Source organism: Capricornis sumatraensis, chromosome 2, assembly GCF_032405125.1.
Source record: "Capricornis sumatraensis isolate serow.1 chromosome 2, serow.2, whole genome shotgun sequence".
NCBI lineage: Eukaryota > Metazoa > Chordata > Mammalia > Artiodactyla > Bovidae > Capricornis > Capricornis sumatraensis.
In genome coordinates, this window is record NC_091070.1 from 120,137,966 (window position 1) to 120,158,217 (window position 20,252).

General features: G+C 40.9%; 1 protein-coding gene across 1 annotated transcript in view; it reads left to right on the top strand.

Annotated features, from left to right (window-relative positions):
• THEM4 (thioesterase superfamily member 4) overlaps window positions 1–20,252 on the top strand; it is a 47,579-nt gene that overhangs the window by 18,756 nt on the left and 8,571 nt on the right. The window contains exons 3-4 of the mRNA XM_068965441.1: window positions 3,701–3,860; window positions 4,875–4,985. Coding sequence (XP_068821542.1) covers window positions 3,701–3,860; window positions 4,875–4,985 — 271 coding nt within the window. The remainder of the gene's footprint in view (window positions 1–3,700; window positions 3,861–4,874; window positions 4,986–20,252) is intronic.

The following is a 20,252-nucleotide window of genomic DNA, read 5'->3' on the forward strand; positions in this document are numbered from 1 at the left end:
TTTCTCCTTGAACGTGGCTTCCAAGACACCACATTCTTCTACTTCACTGCCTCTTGCCTTTTAGTTTCTTTTGCCAGTTCCTTCTTGTCCTCAAACTTGGTGTTAGGATGCCCCATGTCTCCAACCTTAGTACTCCTTGCTTCACTATACTCTGTTGGTAATCTCATTCAGTCACATGGCTTTAGAGGCTATTCAAAAGATAGCTTCCTAATCTAATGGTTGAAATTTAGTGAGTGGGTTCAAATTTTGCTTCCACAATTTAAAGCTGGGTTACCTTGGGCAAGTTACTTTACCTTTCCTTGCCTCAGTTTCCTCATGGCATTTGCTGAGTACTTCAGTATTTGCTGAAGGAATGAAACAAAAATAAAACCACCTTTACCAATAAAAATGGTAATTTACAAGTTTCTTTATAGAACTACCAGTATAGAGAGAAATAAGAATTAACTATTTTACAAATGAGGGGGAAATTTAGCAGTTTGTAGTACTAATTCCATTCTAACTATTGAACACCTCACACAATTAACTGAATATACTTAACCAGTGCAGTTTGGCTTCTATGCTAATAGCTCTACTTCAATTTCTTCACTTAAGCCACTAGCAACCTAATTGTCAAATTTGATGGACATTTTTCAGTCCTTACTGTGCTCGATCTAGCTATTAATTTCATTCTCCTTGAAATGTTTTGTCTGTCGGCTTTCACAAACTTCTCTGAGCAATTTTCCCTTTCTCCTTCTATCCACTCCGTAAATATCAGTGGTTTCCGGGGTTCAGTTCCCACATGTTTCTGCTCATCCTTTCATCCAACCTAACTACCCTCTCTTGCCTGAAACTTGACCCTCTCAGACTAGGGAGGAGTTTGAGGTCCTCTCTTCTACTCACACTTGCTTTCAAATCATTACTTCCTCTGCTTCTTAGAAAACCCCCATTCCTTTTGAGGTTTATACCTTCTGACTTTATCACCCTCAACTTCCTCTTCTTGTAGCTGTCATCCAGCCTCTCCCTCATATGTTGAGCATTTCAGCGCCTGGTTAACTGTCTTCCTCTCTACCCAGTTCCATACACCATCCTCGGCAACCCAACATCCACATCATGGCTACTCGCTTTATTTACCTCCTCAGAAACTTTCTTTTGCACAGCCCCAGCAACACACTCCCACAGACATCTTGAGCCTTTTCATCTTCAGAAAATGGCACAACCTCCAAATTCACACATTTAGACATCCTTTTTTTTACTGCAACCTTTTTCCTACCAGCTTACTTGTGCAAAGGCCCTACAGAAAAAATTATTTAGCCTCATTAAGACTGTCATCTCATCGAGTCCTCTACTTTCTCACTATCTCCATAGCCCTCTTTTATCTGAACTCCTTTAGCGTACTTGTGTGGGATAACCCCAGCCCTCGATGAATCCAGCCATCTGCCACCACTTACTTCCACAGGCCCTCACATAGCTGGAGAAAATCACCCCTCGACTCAGAAAATTTTGGTGGTTGTGATTTGATAGTGTTTCTGTGATCTTCTCACTCATCTTTTTTTTTAATATGCTCTCTTTTTTTAAATTTTTATTTATTTATTCAGTTTTGGTTATGCTGGGTCTTCGTTGCTGTGTGTGCTTTTCTCTAGTTGAGGTGTGGGCTTTTCTCTAGTTGCAGCAAGCAGGGGCTACTCTTTGTTGCAGTACACAGGCTTCTCTTGTTGCAGAGCACGAGCTCTATGGCCCACAGGGTTCACTAGTTGCAGAGTGTGGGCTCTAGATCACAGGCTCAGGTGGCACACGGGCTTAGTTGCTCCTTGGCATGTGGGATCTTCCCCAGCAGGGATCACACCTGTGTGCCCTGCATTGGCAGGTGGATTCTTTTACCAGTGAGCCACCAGGGAAGCCCCTCACTCATCTTTCTTATCGGCCTCCTTTCATCCCGCTGGCAGAGATTCTGAATGCAAATTTTTATCATGTTACTCCTCTGCTACCTTCAGTGTTATCTCATGTATTAAAAGACCGGTTCTTCTCAGATTTTAACATGAATATGAAGCAGCTGGGAATCTTGTTAAACTGTAGTTTCAGCTTCAGTAGGTCAGGAATAGAGCCCAAGAGCCTGCATTTCTAACAGACCTTCCCACCATCTTTTTTTTCCCCCATTTTTATGAGGTAACCTCAATGTTTAGTAACCTAGACCAGAAGTTTTGAAATCCTAAGTCAAAAATTAGAAAGACTTGAGTACTTGGGCCATCTCATGTGAGGAGTTGACTCATTGGAAAAGACTCTGATGCTGGGAGGGATTGGGGGCAGGAGGAGAAGGGGACGACAGAGGACGAGATGGCTGGATGGCATCACTGACTTGATGGACGTGAGTCTGAGTGAACTCCGGGAATTGTTGATGGACAGGGAGGCCTGGTGTGCTGCAATTCACGGGGTCGCAGAGTCGGACACGACTGAGTGACTGAACCGAATCGAACAGATGCTTATCTTATCCTGAAGTCCCAGAATGTCAGAGTTGGAACAAACGTTAGGGGTCATTTAGATTTATCTACTTGCTGTATGGATAAAGTATGGAGAAAGGAGCAAATTCTAGGCCAAAGCTAAGTCACAGAAAATTTTCTGACTCCCAGGACAAGACTCTTTCTACTGTGCTGTGAGACTGATTATCAGTTTTAAGTTTCTTTGGCTCTTCAAATCATTCAATTTCTCAACAACTGCTAGAATGAACATATTGTGTGCCTATGTGCCAGTTGTTGAGCACATGGAGTCCAAAAGACAGGGTGTCTGCCACCAAATGCTCAAGGCATAAATAACAGGCATCCTTTCTTGTCTTCCCCACTTCTCCCAGATCTTCTCATCTCATATCCTTTTCCAAGTTTGTAAATGTAAATCTTGTAGCAATAAAGGAAACAACATTATACATAGCAAATCATGATGAGCTGTAAAACAAAGCTGAGAGTTTGGGGAATTAAATCTTAAAATGGATATGAAAGAAAAAATATGCCCTTCCCTCAGAGCAGTAGTTTTTAGTCTTTATTTTGAAGTTACCTACATTTTGACTCACAACCCAGAACACACAACTTGTGCACAGTTGTATAACTGAGAAAACATATCTAAATGAGTACACTAGTACTTATCCAGGATATATGTGAAGCATGAGGAAAGTTTCTTTTTAAAGTCTTACAACCCACTAACTTGATTTCATGAACCATAATTGTTCTGACCCTGAGTTTCAGACTCAAGCATCATAATCACATTGAATATTGGGTTGAACTGGCTCAGTTTCTGATTCAGTATGATATCTATCTTCTGCTCAGGTTAAACTCATGTCTGCAAGGAAAACTTCTCTACTATTACATTCCTCACTTTCTTTAAATCCCATTTAAACTGCACTTATTTGCAGAAGGATTTCTGTCTGTATTTTATTATATTATTCCATATTCCCTTCACATTTATGTACTGTATTTCCTGATTGCCATGTGTTAGTACTTTGTTTTGATTTCATTTATTTTTTACTGTGTCCCCACTTAGACCAATTCCACAGGAGCAAATATCCTGTATTCTGTTTCTTTGGAACTCTCCCATCCCCTTCGATTTTGCACCTGGCTGGCATTTTAATCAATCATCCGCTGACCGGTAATTCTCGCAGGGAACAGATATTTGCCTCTGACATGGTGTTTTTCTCATACCTGTTTCTCATGTGTGCATCCATCTGGTTGCCCTGCAGACCCACAGCTTGTGGAAGGAGAAGGATTATCACAGGCCCAGCTCTTCACCAGAGGCTTTGAGGATGGCCTGGGCTTTGAATATGTGATATTCAATAATAATGATGAGAAAAAGACAGTTTGCTTGTTTCAAGGAGGTCATTATCTGCAAGGACTACCTGGGTAAGAATGATAGCCTAGAAATGTGGATCTAAGAGAGTATCTTACAGTATCACCTTGTATCAATGGACTACAATAAAGGCATTCAAGTGGTAATATAGACATATATATATATTTACTGACATGGATATATATATATATATATATATATATAGAGAGAGAGAGAGAGATGTAAATTATTGAATGACAAAAGCATAGGACATAGTGCAAGCATATAATTTTAGAGAGTATCATTAACATGTTAATAATGGTTTGTCATTAGATGGCCTTATAGGCTTTCCTGAAGGTGGCTCAGCAGTAAAGAATCCACCTGCAATGCAAGTGATATGGGCTTGATCCCTGGGTCAGGAAGATCCCCTGGAGGAGGGCATGGCAACCCACTCTAGTATTCTTGTCTGGAGAATCCCATGGATAGAGGAGCCTGGTGGGCTACAGTCCATGGAGTCACAAAGAGTCAGACACGACTGAGTGACTTAGCACACTTTCATCTAGATATATGCCCAGGAGTAGGATTGCTGGATCATATGGTAACTCTATTTTTAGTTTTCTAAGGATCCTCCATACTGTTCTCCTCAGTGGCTGTACCAACTTGCATTCCCCCCAACAGTATAGGAGAGTTCCCTTCTCTGACCTAGCAACAGCAGCAGATGGCCTTATAATCTTTAGTTTCTTTTTCTTCTGTTTGTCTGCATTTCCTAAATTTCTAAACAATGATATATATAGTTAGTTTGATAAAAACATAAATTTCCTAAATTGCATTTTAGCTTTTTGCTTACTTGTGACCTGATTATTATTAGGTTCTAGCTTTGTTACAAATACTACAGTATTGTGCTATGAACAAAACAAAGGTGTGAAGAACATGAACATAATTTGATATTTAGTACCTTGAACCTGAACTATTAAATAAGTGGAACTTTCAGAAATAAATTATATTGGATGCTTGGATAATTTTTGTCTCTGAAAGGGCTGTTCTCAGAACTTCTGAATACCTTTCTCATTTCCTCCTGTTGTACCTAGATTCCTTCATGGAGGTGCCATAGCAACAATCATAGATGTTGCTCTTGGTTCGTGTGCAGTTACACCAGAAGGAGCTGTCATGACTGCAAATCTCAACATCAATTTTAAAAGGTAAATTCATGGGTATTCTTTACTTCTTAGGTGTCATAAGTTGGATTCCCCAGCAGCAGACCCTGAGAAAAGGATTTCTATGCAAGAAAGAAAGTACTCCGAGAGGAAACTAGCTAGGGCATGGGAGAAAGACAGGCAAGGAAGTCACCCAAGGTTAGGCTCTCAGTCCTGCAAAGGGTAGCTTCATCCTGAACATGCAAAGAATTCCAGAGTGAAATGTGTACCTTGGGATTGTCCCTACCTCAGGCAAGGGAGCTGGAGTCTTCATATTCTCTCACACATTCATCATAAGAAAAGAACTACCCTGGGACCATAAATTCCCAAGTACTTCTTGCTCACAGTCTTTGAGCAGAGCAGGTTCTCAGAAAAGTATCCAAAAAGCAAAGGGAAAAAAGGATTGAAAGGAATCTGAGTGAAGCACGAAATACCACTACATAACAAAACATAAGTTTTATATAACATTACACAAAGAAATAAAAGGGCAGCAAGAAAAGTTTGATATCCATCAAAAACAAAGCTCAGCATGATCTTAATTCTTCAATTATGCAGCTATACCTCTACAGTTAATCAAATATTATGGATATTGGCATAAGCATAGAGAAGGAGACCAATGGGGCAGAACAGAGTTTAAAAACAGAGGTTAGTAGAGACGAGCTCCAAACAAGGTTCTGAGGGTTATTATTTCACACAGTAGGAAGCATGTAGGTAACAAAACATCTCCATATTATATACCAGAGAGTTGGATGGCTTCTGTGGCAGTCATCAGGGAGCCATGCCTCATAGATTATGGGTTTATTTACTTGAAGTAATACTTATCCAGGTATGTCCTACTCAGGGCATTCTATAGAAAAAGACTCTTCCCCCTAGCATGTATCATTAGTTTATTTCAGGGGTCAGCATAACTTTTTCTACAAATCTTTTATGCTTTATGGGCCATACAGTCTCGGCAGCTACTCAACTCTGCCAGCGTAGCACAAAAGCAACCACAGACAATACATAAATAAATGGGTATAGCTGTGTTCCAATAAAATTTTAGTTTTAAAACAGGTAGCTGGCCAATGAGACATACTTTGCCAACTCCTGGTCTAATTACCTGCAGGCCCAGGGGAAAAAATTAGTCAGAGTCACTTGCCTCCTGGGAATGTTTCTCTTTGCTCCCCACAATACACACACACACACATGCAGGGCCATTTGCCTCCTGGGAGTGTTTCTCTTTGCTTCCCACAACACACACACACCAAAAAATTGGAGGCCAGCTGCTTTAACTTCCTCCTCCCCAACTTCCAGTAATAGTAACTTCAAAATAAAAATAACTTAAACAAGATAGAAACTTATGTGAAAGAAATCTAGTATGGCAGCTCCAGAGATGCAGGCTCTTCCAAGCTCATCTTTTCACAGTTCAGAGTGGCAATAAGAGCTGTCATCACATGTCCAGGATTGAGTAATAAGGATAGAGCTGTCTTCTCTCTTTCCAAGAGACTTCCTGTAAGTACTGCGGAACACACCCATTTAATCTCATTAGCATTAAAGGAGATTGGGAAAGTGGTTCCTTAACTGCTGTCACTGTCACCCCAGTTAAACTCAGTGTCATCAACTAACACAACTACAGACATTTTTAAAATTTTTATTTATTTTTTGTCTTGGTTGCTGCACAAGGGCTTTCTCTTGTTGCGGCAAGCAGCGGGGGCTACTCTTTAGTTGCAATATGCAGGCCTCTCATTGCAGTGGCTTCTCTTGTTGCAGAGCATGGGCTGTGGGCCACACAGGCTTCAGTAAGTTGTGGCTTATGAGCTTAGCTGCCCTGGCAGCAAGTGGAATCTTCCCAGACCAGGTATCAAATCCATGTCCTTTGCATTGGCAGGTAGATTCTTAACCACTGGACCACCTGAAAGTCCACAACTATAGACATGTTAATAAATCCACACATAAATAATACAATATAAATCATTTTAAATACTAAAGCACTAATTAAAAACATAATTGGATTTAACTAAACATCAAATTAGTTTCTTCTAATTATCAAATTATCTCAGTGATTACAAATCTTATTATTTCATCTACACTTAACCTTGCATTTCCCAGGTGGCACTAAGGTAAAGAACCTGTCTACCAATGCAGGAGACATAAAAGACTTGGGTTCGATTCCTGGATTGGGAAGGACCCCTGGAGGAGGGCATGGTAACTCACTCCAGTATTCACGCCTAGAGAATCCCATGGACAGAGGAGGCTGGCAGGCTGCGGTCCGTAGGGTTGCAAAGAGTTGGACAAAACTGAAGTAACTTAGCACACATGCACATTCCCATTTGCACAGAATTTTTTAAGTTTGATGTATTCCCCTTTTTTTTTTAATTTTGTTGTCTCTGTCTTTGGTGTCATATCCAAGAAATCATTGCTGAACCAACATCATGAAGCTTTTCTCCAATGTTTTCTTTTAGGAGTTTTATAGTTTTAGGTCTTTCATATAGGTCTTCAGTCCTTTTCACATTATTTTTTTTATATGTGGTTTAAGGTAAGAGTCCAGCTTCATTCTTCTGCTCGTGGATATCCAGTTTTCCCAGCACTATTTTTTTAAGAGACTGTCCTTTCCACATTGAGTTCTTTTGGTCACTTGTAGAAAATCATTTGACCATATACGTGAGGGTTTATTTTTAGGCTTTCTGTGCTATTCCATTGATCTATATAGTCTGTCTTTAGCCAGTACCACACTATCTTGATTATTGTAGCTCAAACTACCGTACAATTGCACTCATCTCACATGCTAGTAAAGTCATGCTCAAAATTCTCCAAGCCAGGCTTCAGCAATACATGAACCGTGAACTCCCTGATGTTCAAGCTGGTTTTAGAAAAGGCAGAGGAACCAGAGATCAAATTGCCAACATCTGCTGGATCATGGAAAAAGCAAGAGAGTTCCAGAAAAACATCTATTTCTGCCTTATTGACTATGCCAAAGCCTTTGACTGTGTGGATCACAATAAACTGTGGAAAATTCTGAAAGAGATGGGAATATCAGACCACCTGACCTGCCTGTTGAGAAATCTGTATGCAGGTCAGGAAGCAACAGTTAGAACTGGACATGGAACAACAGACTGGTTTCATATAGGAAAAGGAGTACATCAAGGCTGTATATTGTCACCCTGCTTATTTAACTTATATGCAGAGTACATCATGAGAAATGCTGGACTGGAAGAAACACAAGCTGGAATCAAGATTGCCAGGAGAAATATCAATAACCTCAGATATGCAGATGACACCATGGTTATGGCAGAAAGTGAAGAGGAGCTAAAAAGCCTCTTGATGAAAGTGAAAGAGGAGAGTGAAAAAGTTGGCTTAAACCTCAACATTCAGAAAACAAAGATCATGGCATCCGGTCCCATCACTCCATGGGAAATAGATGGGGAAACAGTGGAAACAGTGTCAGACTTTTATTTTGGGGGGCTCCAAAATCACTGCAGATGGTGACTGCAGCCATGAAATTAAAAGACTCTTACTCCTTGGAAGAAAAGTTATGACCAACCTAGATAGTATATTCAAAAGCAGAGACCTTACTTTGCCAACTAAGGTCCGTCTAGTCAAGGCTATGGTTTTTCCAGTGGTCATGTATGGATGTGAGAGTTGGACTGCGAAGAAGGCTGAGCACCGAAGAATTGATGCATTTGAACTGTGATGTTGGAGAAGACTCTTGAGAGTCCCTTGGACTGCAAGGAGGTCCAGCCAGTCCATTCTGAAGGAGATCAGCCCTGGCATTTCTTTGGAAGGAATGATGCTAAAGCTGAAACTCCAATACTTTGGCCACCTCATGCGAAGAGTTGACTCACTGGAAAAGACTCTGATGCTGGGAAGGATTGGGGGCAGGAGGAGAAGGGGATGACAGAGGATGAGATGGCTGGATGGCATCACTGACTCGATGGACGTGGGTCTGAGTGAACTCTGGGAGTTGGCGATGGACAGGGAGGCCTGGTGTGCTGTGATTCATGGCGTCACAAAGAGTCGGACACTACTGAGCGACTGAACTGAACTGATAATGTGTTTTGAAATCAAGAAGTGTGAGATTTCCAACTTTTTCCTTCTTTTTCAAGATTGTTTTGGCTCTTTGGAGTCCCTTGAGATTCACGTAAACTTTAGGTGGATTTTTCTTTTTCTACGAAAAATGTCATTGAGAGAACAAGATGGCAGAGAAGCAGGTGGACGTGAAGAACATCTCTCTCACAGATACATCAGGAATACACCTTCAGACACAGAAGTGCATGCAGCACACCAGCTGAGAGCAGATGGGAGTACTTGACCAGCAGAAAAGAATATATAGAACCACGCAAAACTTGGTAGGATGAAGGAACTAGGGGAAGTAGGACTGGACCTGCCCTCGGCGGGTGGCAGAACTGAGGCAGGTGTCCGATCCCCACACTTGGGCAATTGTCTGAGTCAGAGGAGAAACGTTTAAGGCTGAGAGTAAGGCAGCTGCTTTGTAGCGGCCTAAATGGAATGAGAATCAGACAGTCCTTGCCACTACCATACGCACCCCAGACAGGGATGCAGGTCCCCTGGAAGGCGCAGAGGCTGGGAGCTGGAGTTGTGGAGCAATCCCAGGGCGAGGGCTGCTGTTGACTGTGGAGAGACCAAGGGGAGGTGAGGAAGGAGACTGTGGTGGGAAATACCTGTGGAGGAAAGCCGGGCAGCCATGGAAGCCAGGCGATACTGCTGAGTCACACGTGGCAGGTGGAGCCATCACTGTCGCCTCTCTCTCCCCATACGTCAGCATTGGCAGCTGAACAATAGAGAGGCTGGCCCATCAAACGCCTGACACACTGAACTCCAGAGTAGGACCCCACCCTGGGTGCTCCTTTAAGTGACTGATACACCAAACTACAGAGTAGGACCCCAGCCAAGGGGGCCCTCTATGTGCCTGATGCGCCGAACCACAGAGAAGGGCCCCAGGCAAGGGAGCAAGCACTCTAAGTGCCTGAATGGATGGAGCTACAGAGAAAGACTGGCTAAAGAGGCCTTCTGATCGCCAGCTATAAGAGACTCGAAAAAAACTCTGAGAGTGCCATAACTCCTATGGTGGAGGCAGTTCATGTCCCTGCACACTTGGTGCTGCCAGGGTCCCCGCAAGCCAAGCAGCTACACCACCTTCATGCTCAACTCTTACCGGGGCAGAGCTGCCACAGACCAAAAAAGTCTTGCATCTATGTGCACAGGGTTGCTTTGGTCCTGTCCAACTCTTTGCACCCCTGTGGACTGTGGCCTGCCAGGCTTCTCTGTCAGGGGGGTTCTCCAACAAAGAATACTGGAGCATATTGGCCAATACTGGTTGCCATACCCTTCTAGAGCACTGTATTTCCTGCTGCCCTAGCCGCCAACTCCCCTGAGTATCCGGTGCTGCCAGAACCCCTGTGACCCAAGCAGCTGCACCATCTTTACACCTGGCCCTCACAGGGGCAAACCCAAGTCCTCCAGGGCAGCCTCAGGAGCAAACCCCAGTGGACAACCCACATGTAGAGGTGGAAATAAAACCACAGTTGAAACCCAGAGGCAGTGTGGCTACAGAAGAAGACCCAAAACCTTCCCACCAGATGTACAAGCTGCAGATTAAATCTACACAATCAACTAGGCAGACTCTGTGTCTATGAAATATATAAAAGGACACTGAGAGCTCCCACAAAAGAAAACGCACTAGTTCTGATAGCTGTGGACATTGGAGACAAGAACACACAGGAGTAGGACCAAATTAGAATCTGAGCTGCCCCTACAGCAGGTCCCAAGACCAGCACAGTGTTGGAGGGCATCCTAGGTGAGGTGGACTGTGACTCCCAAAGGGGGAAAGGACCCTGACACCAGTGACTCAAGCAAAACATTTATTATTCTTATGTTTTGACTTGTTCTGTAGATTCTTTTGGATATTTTTTCTCCCTTTTATAGTTGTCAATTTTATTGGCATTATGAAATCTAATTAAGCTTCTGAGCTTTTTTTTCCTCAGTCACATTTTTTATTGTTGTTTTAAACCTCTGCCTCTGTGTGGGGCTTTTGCAGTTCTGGGGAGTTTTCCTTTTTTTTTTTTTCTTTTCTCTTTTTTTTTAATTTCAATTTTTTATTTTTTAAACCTATTACTATTTTTCTACATTTATTCCTTTGTTTCCTTTTCCTACTGTTCTTTTCCCCTTGCAGTTAAGTTCAGTTCAGTCACTCAGTCGTGTCCAGCTCTTTGTGACCCCATGGACTGCAGCACGCCAGGCCTCACTGTCCATCACCAACTCCCAGAGTTTACTCAAACTCATGTCCATTGAGTCGGTGATGCCATCCAACCATCTCATCCTCTGTCATCCTCGTTGCCTCCTGCCTTCAATCTTCCCAGTATCAGGGTCTTTTCAAATGAGTCAGCTCTTCTCATCACATGGCCAAAGTATTGGAGTTTTAGCTTCAACATCAATCCTTCCAATGAATATTCAGGACTGATTTCCTTTAAGATTGCCTGGTTTGATCTCCTTGCAGTCCAAGGGACTCTCAAGAGTCTTCTCCAACACCACAGTTGAAAAGCATCAATTCTTCAGCGCTCAGCTTTCTTTATAGTCCAGCTCTCACATCCATACATGACCACAGGAAAAACCATAGGCTTGACTACATGGACCTTTGTTGGCAAAGTAATGTCTCTGCTTTTTAATATGCTGTCTAGGTTGGTCATAACTTTTCTTCCAAGGAGTAAGCATCTCTTAATTTCATGGCTGCAGTCACCATCTGCAGTGATTTTGGAGCCCCCCAAAATTAAGTCTGAAACTGTTTCCACTGTTTCCCCATCTATTTCCCATGAAGTGATGGGACTGGATGCCATGATCTTCGTTTTCTGAATGTTGAGCTTTAAGCCAACTTTTTCACTCTCCTCTTTCACTTTCATCAAGAGGCTTCTTAGGTCCTATTCACTTTCTGCCATAAGGGTGGTGTCATCTGCATATCTGAGGTTATTGATATTTCTCCTGGCAATCTTGATTCCAGCTTGTGCTTCTTCCAGTCCAGCGTTTCTCATGATGTACTCTGCATAGAAGTTAAATAAGCAGGGTGACAATATACAGCCTTGACATACTCCTTTCCCGATTTGGAACCAATCAGTTAGTTGCATGTCCAATTCTAACTGTTGCTTCCTGACCTGCATACAGATTTCTCAAGAGGCAGGTCAGGTGGTCTGGTATTCCCATCTCTTTCAGAATTTTCCATAGTTTGTGGTGATCCACACAGTCAAAGGCTTTGGCATAGTCAATAAAGCAGAAATAGATGTTTTTCTGGAACTCTCTTGCTTTTTTGATAATCCAATGGATGTTGGCAGTTTGATCTCTGGTTCCTCTGCCTTTTTGAAATCTAGCTTGAACATCTGGAAGTTCAGGGTCACGTACTGTTGAAGCCTGGCTTGGAGAATTTTGAGCATTACTTTACTAGCATGTGAGATAAGTGCAATTGTGTGGTAGTTTGAGCATTCTTTGGCATTGCCTTTCTTTGGGACTGGAATAAACACTGACCTTTTCTAGTCCTGTGTCCACTGCTGAGTTTTCCAAATTTGCTGGCATATTGAATGCAGCACTTTCACAACATCATCTTTCAGGATTTGAAATAGCTCAACTGGAATTCCATCACCTCCACTAGCTTTGTTCGTAGTGATGCTTCCTAACACATCTTGACATCTCATTCCAGGATGTCTGGCCCTAGTTGAGTGATCACACCGTCATGGTTATCTGGGTCTGTATTCGTACCACCTCTTTTGACATTTTCTGCTTCTGTTAGATCCATACCATTTCTGTCCTTCTGAGCCCATCTTTGCATGAAGTGTTACTTTGGTATGTCTAATTTTCTTGAAGAGATCGCTAGTCTTTCCCATTCTATTGTTTTCCTCTATTTCTTTGCACTGATCACTGAGGAAGACTTTCTTGTCTCTCCTTGCTATTCTATGGAACTCTGCACTTAAATGGGTATATCTTTCCTTTTCTCCTTTGCTTTTCCGTTCTCTTCTTTTCACAGCTATTTGTAAGGCCTCCTCAGGCAGCCATTTTGCTTTTTTGCATTTCTTTTTCTTGGGAATGGTCTTGATCCCTGTCTCCTGTACAATGTCACAAACCTCCATCCATAGTTCATCTGAATAAAGGAAACCAAAAATTATATCTACCAATTAAGAACAAAACTAAAACACAAACTGGAAAACAAAACTAAAGTAAGGTGCCAAATGGGAAATAAAGCAATGAAAATAAAACTAACAAATATGTTGAGAGGAAAGGAAAGAAAGAAAAGAAAGAATAGATGTGCAATAGTTAGTTTTGTTCTTAACTGGTAGATATAATTTTTGGTTTTCTTTGTTCACTGGGTCAATCTACTGACTTTATTTCTGTTAGACTGTTTTGATTTTGCTTATGGGTATATAAATGCTGAGCTGGAAGAAGCACAAGCTGGAATCAAGATTGCTGGGAGAAATATCAATAACCTCAGATATGCAGATGACACCACCCTTATGGCAGAAAGTGAAGAAGATCTAAAAAGCCTCTTGATGAAAGTGAAAGTGGAGAGTGAAAAAGTTGGCTTAAAACTCAACATTCAGAAAATTAAGATCATGGCATCTGGTCCCATCACTTCATGGGATATAAATGGGGTAACAGTGGAAACAGTTTCAGACTTTATTTTGGGGGGCTCCAAAATCACTGCAGATGGTGATTGCAGCCATGAAATTACAAGACGCTTACTCCTTGGAAGGAAAGTTATGACCAACCTAGATAGCATATTGAAAAGGAGAGACATTACTTTGCCAACAAAGGTCCATCTAGTCACGGCTATGGTTTTTCCTGTGGTCATGTATGGATGAGAGAGCTGGACTATAAAGAAAGCTGAGCGCTGAAGAATTGATGCTTTTCAACTGTGGTGTTGGAGAACTCTTGAGAGTCCCTTGGACTGCAAGGAGGTCCAACCAGTCCATCCTAAAGGAGATGAGTCCTGGATGTTCTTTGGAAGGATTGATGCTGAAGCTGAAACTCCAATACTTTGGCCACCTCCTGTGAAGAGTTGACTCATTGCAAAAGACTGATGCTGGGAAGGATTGGGGGCCGGAGGAGAAGGGGACGACAGAGGATGAGATGGCTGAATGGCATCACCGACTCGATGGACATGAGTTTGAGTGAACACCGGGAGTTCGTGATGGTCAGGGAGGCCTGGCGTGCTGCAATTCATGGGGTCACAAAGAGTCGGACACGACTGAGTGACTGAACTGAACTGATGGGCGTATATGTATATGTGTATATTCAGTCACACTTTTTATTGTTGTTATAAACCTCTGTCTCTATGTTGGGCTTTTGCAGTTCTGTGGAGTTTTCCTTTTTTTTTTCTCTCTCTCTTTTATAACTCTAATTTTTTTAAACCTATTATATTTTTTCTATGTTTATTCCTTTGTTTGCCTTTCCTACTAGTCTTTTCCCCTTGCAGTTAATCTTTAATGTATATAAATCTTCTTCATCTACCTCTGTTTAACTTTACATGTCTATTCTTTCTTATTTTTTCCTTTCTTTCCTTTCCTCTCAACATATTTGTTAGTTTTGTTTTCATTTCTTTATTCCCCACTTGGCACCTTGCTTTAGTTTTATCTTCCAGTTTGTGCTTTAGTTAGTTTTGTTCTTAACAGGTAAATACATTTTTTTATTTCATTTGTTCTCCAGGTCAGATAACTGTACTGTATTTTCATGGACTGTTTTGACTTCGCTTTTGGGTATATATGTATACTCCATTATTTTAATTATCATTTGCCTGATTTTGTAACTGCCATTTGTCTGGGGTTCATCTTTGCTTCGGAGAAGGCGATGGCACCCGACTCCAGTACTCTTGCCTGGAAAATTCCATGGATGGAGGAGCCTGGTAGGCTGCAGTCCGTAGGGTCGCAAAGAGCTGGACACGACTGAGTGACTGCACTTGCACTTTTCACTTTCATGCATTGGAGAAGGAAATGGCAACCGACTCCAGTGTTCTTGCCTGGAGAATCCCAGGGACGGGGGAGCCTGGTGGGCTGCCGTCTATGGGGTCACACAGAGTCAGACACGACTGAAACGACTTAGCAGCATCTTTGCTTTCTCATTTTGGGGTATTTGTTTCAATCTTACTTAGTGCCATAGCAAGCCACTTGTGGAATCTTCATTCCTGACCAGAGATCAAACCCTGTGCCTTTGGAGTGGGAGCACTGACTCCAAGACCCTAGACTCCCAGAGAACTAACCCTAGGGAGTATCAAATAGTGAAAGCTCACACAAAGGAAACCACTTAAATACAAGACCCAGCATCACCCAACCACCAGTAGCACCCTGTGCAGGATGCCTCATCTAAACAACAAACAAAACAAAAATATAAGCCCAATGATCAGTAGACAGGATCACCACCTCACTCAACCTTGCCCAGCAGAGGAAAAACAAACAAACAAAAAACTCAGCACAAATCTCACCCTGTACAAAGCTTACACAAAGCATTGGACCAAACTTAGGAAGGGAGAAACCAAAAGGAAGGAAGAATTCAGCGTTGAAGCCTGGGTAAAGGAGACCTCAAACACACACACACAAAAAAAATAGTGAAAAGGCACAGAAATACTATACAAATGAAGGAAAAAGTAGAAACACAAAGTCCAAATAAATGAAGAAGAAATAGTCAAAATACCAGAAAAAGAATTCAGAATAATGATAGTAAAGGTGTTCAAAAACCTTAAAAACACAGTGGAGAAAAATGCCATTGACATTTTAATGGGGATTGCCCGGAATCTGAAGATTGCTTGGGGTAGTAATGACATCTTAAAAATATTGAGTCTTCATTATCAGAGAAATGCAAATCAAAACCACAATGAGGTACCATCTCACGCCAGTCAGAATGGCTGCTATCCAAAAGTCTAGAAACAATAAATGCTGGAGAGGGTGTGGGGAAAAAGGAACCCTCTTACACTGTTGGTGGGAATGCAAACTAGTGTAGCCACTATGGAGAACAGTGTGGAGATTCCTTAAAAAACTGGAAATAGAACTGCCATACAACCCAGCAATCCCACTGCTGGGCATACACACTGAGGAAACCAGGATTGAAAGAGACACGTGTACCCCAATGTTCATCGCAGCACTGTTTATAATAGCCAGGACATGGAAGCAACCTAGATGTCCATTGGCAGAAAAATGGATAAGAAAGCTGTGATACACATACACAATGGAATATTATTCAGCTATTAAAAAGAATGCATTTGAATCAGTTCTAATGAGGTGAATGAGACTGAAGCCTATTATACAGAGCGAAGTAAGCCAGAAAGAAAAACACCAATACAGTATACTAACACATATATATGGAATTTAGAAAGATGGTAACGATGACCCTATATGTGAGACAGCAAAAGAGACACAGATGTAAAGAACAGATTTTTGGGCTCTGTGGGAGGAGGCGAGGGTGGGATGATTTGAGAGAATAGCATTGAAACATGTGTATTATCATATGTGAAAAAGATCACCAGTCCAAGTTCCATGCATGAGACAGGGTGCTCAGCGCTGGTGCACTGGGATGACCCTGAGGGATAGGATGGGGAGGAAGGTGGGAGGGAAGGTCAGGATGGGGAACACATGTATACCCATGGCTGATTCATTGAATGTATGTCAAAAACCACCACAATATTGTAAAGTAATTAGCCTCCAATTAAATAAATAAATATATATATATATATATATATATATATATATAGAGAGAGAGAGAGAGAGAGAGAGAGAGAGAGTCTTCTAACTAATGAACACAAGATGTCTTTCCATTTATTTGTGTCTTTAATTTCTTAGTCTTCTGTCTCCTTGATTAAGGTTATTTCTAAGTATTTTATTCTTATTGATGTTGTTTTTAATGAAAGTGTTTTCTCAGTTTCCTTTTTAGATTGTTCATGGTTCATGTATAAAAATGCAATTGATTTTTTATGTTGATTTTATATCCTGCAACTTTGCTGAATTTGTTCATTAGTTCTAACAGTTCTTCTTTGGAATCTTTGGGCGTTTCTATAGATAAGACCATTTCACCTGTGAACAAAGATTATGTACTTCTTCGTTTCTGATTTGTCTGCCTTTCCTTTCTTTTTCTTGCCTAACTACTGAGGCTAGATTTCTAGTACTTTGTTAAATAGAAATGGCAAAAGTAGACATCTTTGTCTTCTTCCAAATCTTAGAGGAAAAGTATCAGTCTTTAAACTATTGTGTATGGTATTAGCGATAGGCTTTTCATATGTGGCCTTTATGATGTTGAGATAGTTTCTTCTTATTCCTAGTTGTACCTTAGATTTTTAACCCCTCACCCAGATTGTCACTGTACCTCATTCTCTTGTTTAACCCTGTGTCTCATCAACCAATTCTCTGTCTCACTTGAGTGAACCAAATTAAAGTTAGAATAAATTTGTCGAATTCTACCCAAAAGCAAAATGTGATTTTGATAGCAATTATGTTGACTTTAAAGATTAATTTGGGAGAAATTGTCATCCTTACATGTAGTCAATATTTTATATCATTTATGACTAAAAATTAGATCCTAGAAATGGCTTTCCTAACATGAGATATAATATATTTTAAATTAAATTTTTAGTGTTTTTCCTTGCTTCACAGTTTTTAAAATATTTTTCTATGTTTACATACAGGTGAAGAATACAGTACAACCTCACCTGTCAAAAAAAGGGGGGTTTCATCTGGAAACAAGTTCAGCAGAGTATTTATTTGGATTACAGTTTAGCACAACAAGTGTTTGTGTGTTGAGCACACGCAACCTGGCAGGTCTTATACCTAGTCCTTGTCTCATCCAACAAACTATTCACATAAATCAGTTAATTTGTTATTTATTTGTTATTCACAATTGGAAAATGTACTGAAAATAAGTTTTACCTGAAATCACATGGATAGAGAGAATCCAGCCAGGGTTAGAACTCAAGTCTTCTAAGTCTGGTACTTGACACTACAATGTACAACCTCCATTCTCTTCTGATGATTAAAGATCAGAATAAAGCATTAGATTATATAAGTAGTCTAGAAGTTAATATTTATCAGATCCTGTATTTTGTATGAAGTTGTTAGATTCATAATAATAATAGTAACAATAAAAAAAACATGCTTAATCAATTGATGGCCCTCTGGGATGCTAGAGACAACCACCTGGGATTAAAATTTAATTGAAGATAATTTATAGTGTCAGTTTCGGGTGTCTTAATCTACCCTTCTGCTTCTAACAAGCAAAGCTACTTCCTTCTTTTTATACTGGTTCTGGCCTTCACTGATGTGTGGGCTTTCCTCTAGCTGTGGTGAGCTGGGGCCGCACTCTAGCTGTAGTGTGCAGGCTTCTCATCACAGTGGCTTCTCTTGTTGCTGAGCACAGGTTCTAGGGCACACGGGCTCAGTAGTTGTGGTTTCCAGGCCCTAAAGCACTGGCCCAATAGTTGTGGCGCACAGGCTGAGTTGCTCCACGACATGTGGGATCTTCCTGATATCCAGAATTGAACCCATGTCTCCTATATTGGCAGGTGGATTCTTTACCACTGAGACACCAGGGGAACTTGCAAACCTGCTTCTTATTCATCCCAAATACTTTTCAAGCTCCTGGTCCAAATGTCACACTTGGTTTATTTCCTTGTGCTTAGTACATTAAGATAACTAGACAAAGAAGCTAATGAGTAGGGCTGACTAGGCAGCCAAAAGGATTAAGGTCTCAACATTTCTATAATCCATTCATGGTATATTGGTTGGGAAGTTCTAGATTAGACTTATTCACGCAACAGAGCAGACCAGAAATTCTGAAGGACATTCCTCATTGAGAACAGCTAGATCCTGTGCCAAAATGTAGGGAAATAAACCACCATAAGTGAGAATCAGCAGAAACAATAAACAATGGACTTGGACCCTCAGGGGCTTAAGATAGCATGATAATTAGATATATAGTATAAAATAATTATATATGAGATGTTTAAAGAAATAAAAGATGAAATCACAAAGAGAAAGCAACACAAAGCTATAAAAATTAACAGGTTTGCCACAGAACCTAAAACCTATAGAAATGAAAACATCATTGTTTAAAAACAGAAGTATCTCAGCAGATAGATTAAAGGGCTATCTAAACACAGCTGAAAGTGAACAGAAATAAAGAACTGAAAAAATCAAACTGAATTCAGAGCAAATAGAAAAAGAAGTGAAAAACAAGAGAGGTTAAGCTAAGAGGACAAGTGAAAAGTCTTAATGTGCTGTGGCGCCCCACTCCAGTACTCTTGCCTGGAAAATCCCATAGACGGAGGAGCCTGGTAGGCTGTAGCCCATGGGGTCGCTGAGGGTCGGACATGACTGAGCGACTTCACTTTCACTTTTCACTTTCATGCATTGGAGAAGGAAACAGCAACCCACTCCAGTGTTCTTGCCTGGAGAATCCCAGGGACGGGGGAGCCTGGCGGGCTGCTGTCTATGGGGTCGCACAGAGTCAGACACAACTGAAGTGACTTAGCAGCAGCAGCAGCAGCAGCAGCTGTGGTTGCAGTTCCAGAAGACAGCAGAGTGATGGAAAAGATCTAATATTTGAAGAGATAATGAGTGAGTATATTCTAGAACTAAAGAAAATCATGAGCCATAGATACAGAAAGTACAACTTATATCAAGACCAAAACCATAGCTTTGACTAGATGGACCTTTGTTGGCAAAGTAATGTCTCTGCTTTTTAATAATGCTATCTAGGTTGGTCATATCAAGAAATATAAATAAAAATAAATCTGTATCTTCAGAAATTACAGAATGCTAAAGGCAAAGTGATCTAAAAGCAGTCAGAGATAAAAGACAGGATTCTCATAACAGTAGTCTTGCCTCTTAGAAACAGTGTACTTCTTTTCAGCAACAGTGTATGTGAGAAGATATAAAATATCTTCAGAGTGCTAAAAGAAACATGTAACTTAGAATCATGCTCTTGGCAAAACTAAACTTCAAAAATGAGGACAAAATAAAGCCATTTTTACTTAAACAAAAATGGGAAACGTTTACAAACAGGACAATACCTAGGGAACTTCTAAGGAATATACTTCAGAAAGAAGAAAAGTAATACCACCAGACAGGAGGATGAAAGAAAGAATAATGAGCAAATATATCAATAAATATGTTGATAATATACATCTCCACAAAATCTATATATAAGTAGTAATAATGGCTATATTTTGGGGATTTCAAAAAAGGACAGCTAAAAGACTGAACAAAAATAGTATGGGGACTTCCTTGATGGTCCAGTGTTTGAGATTTGAGCTCCCAG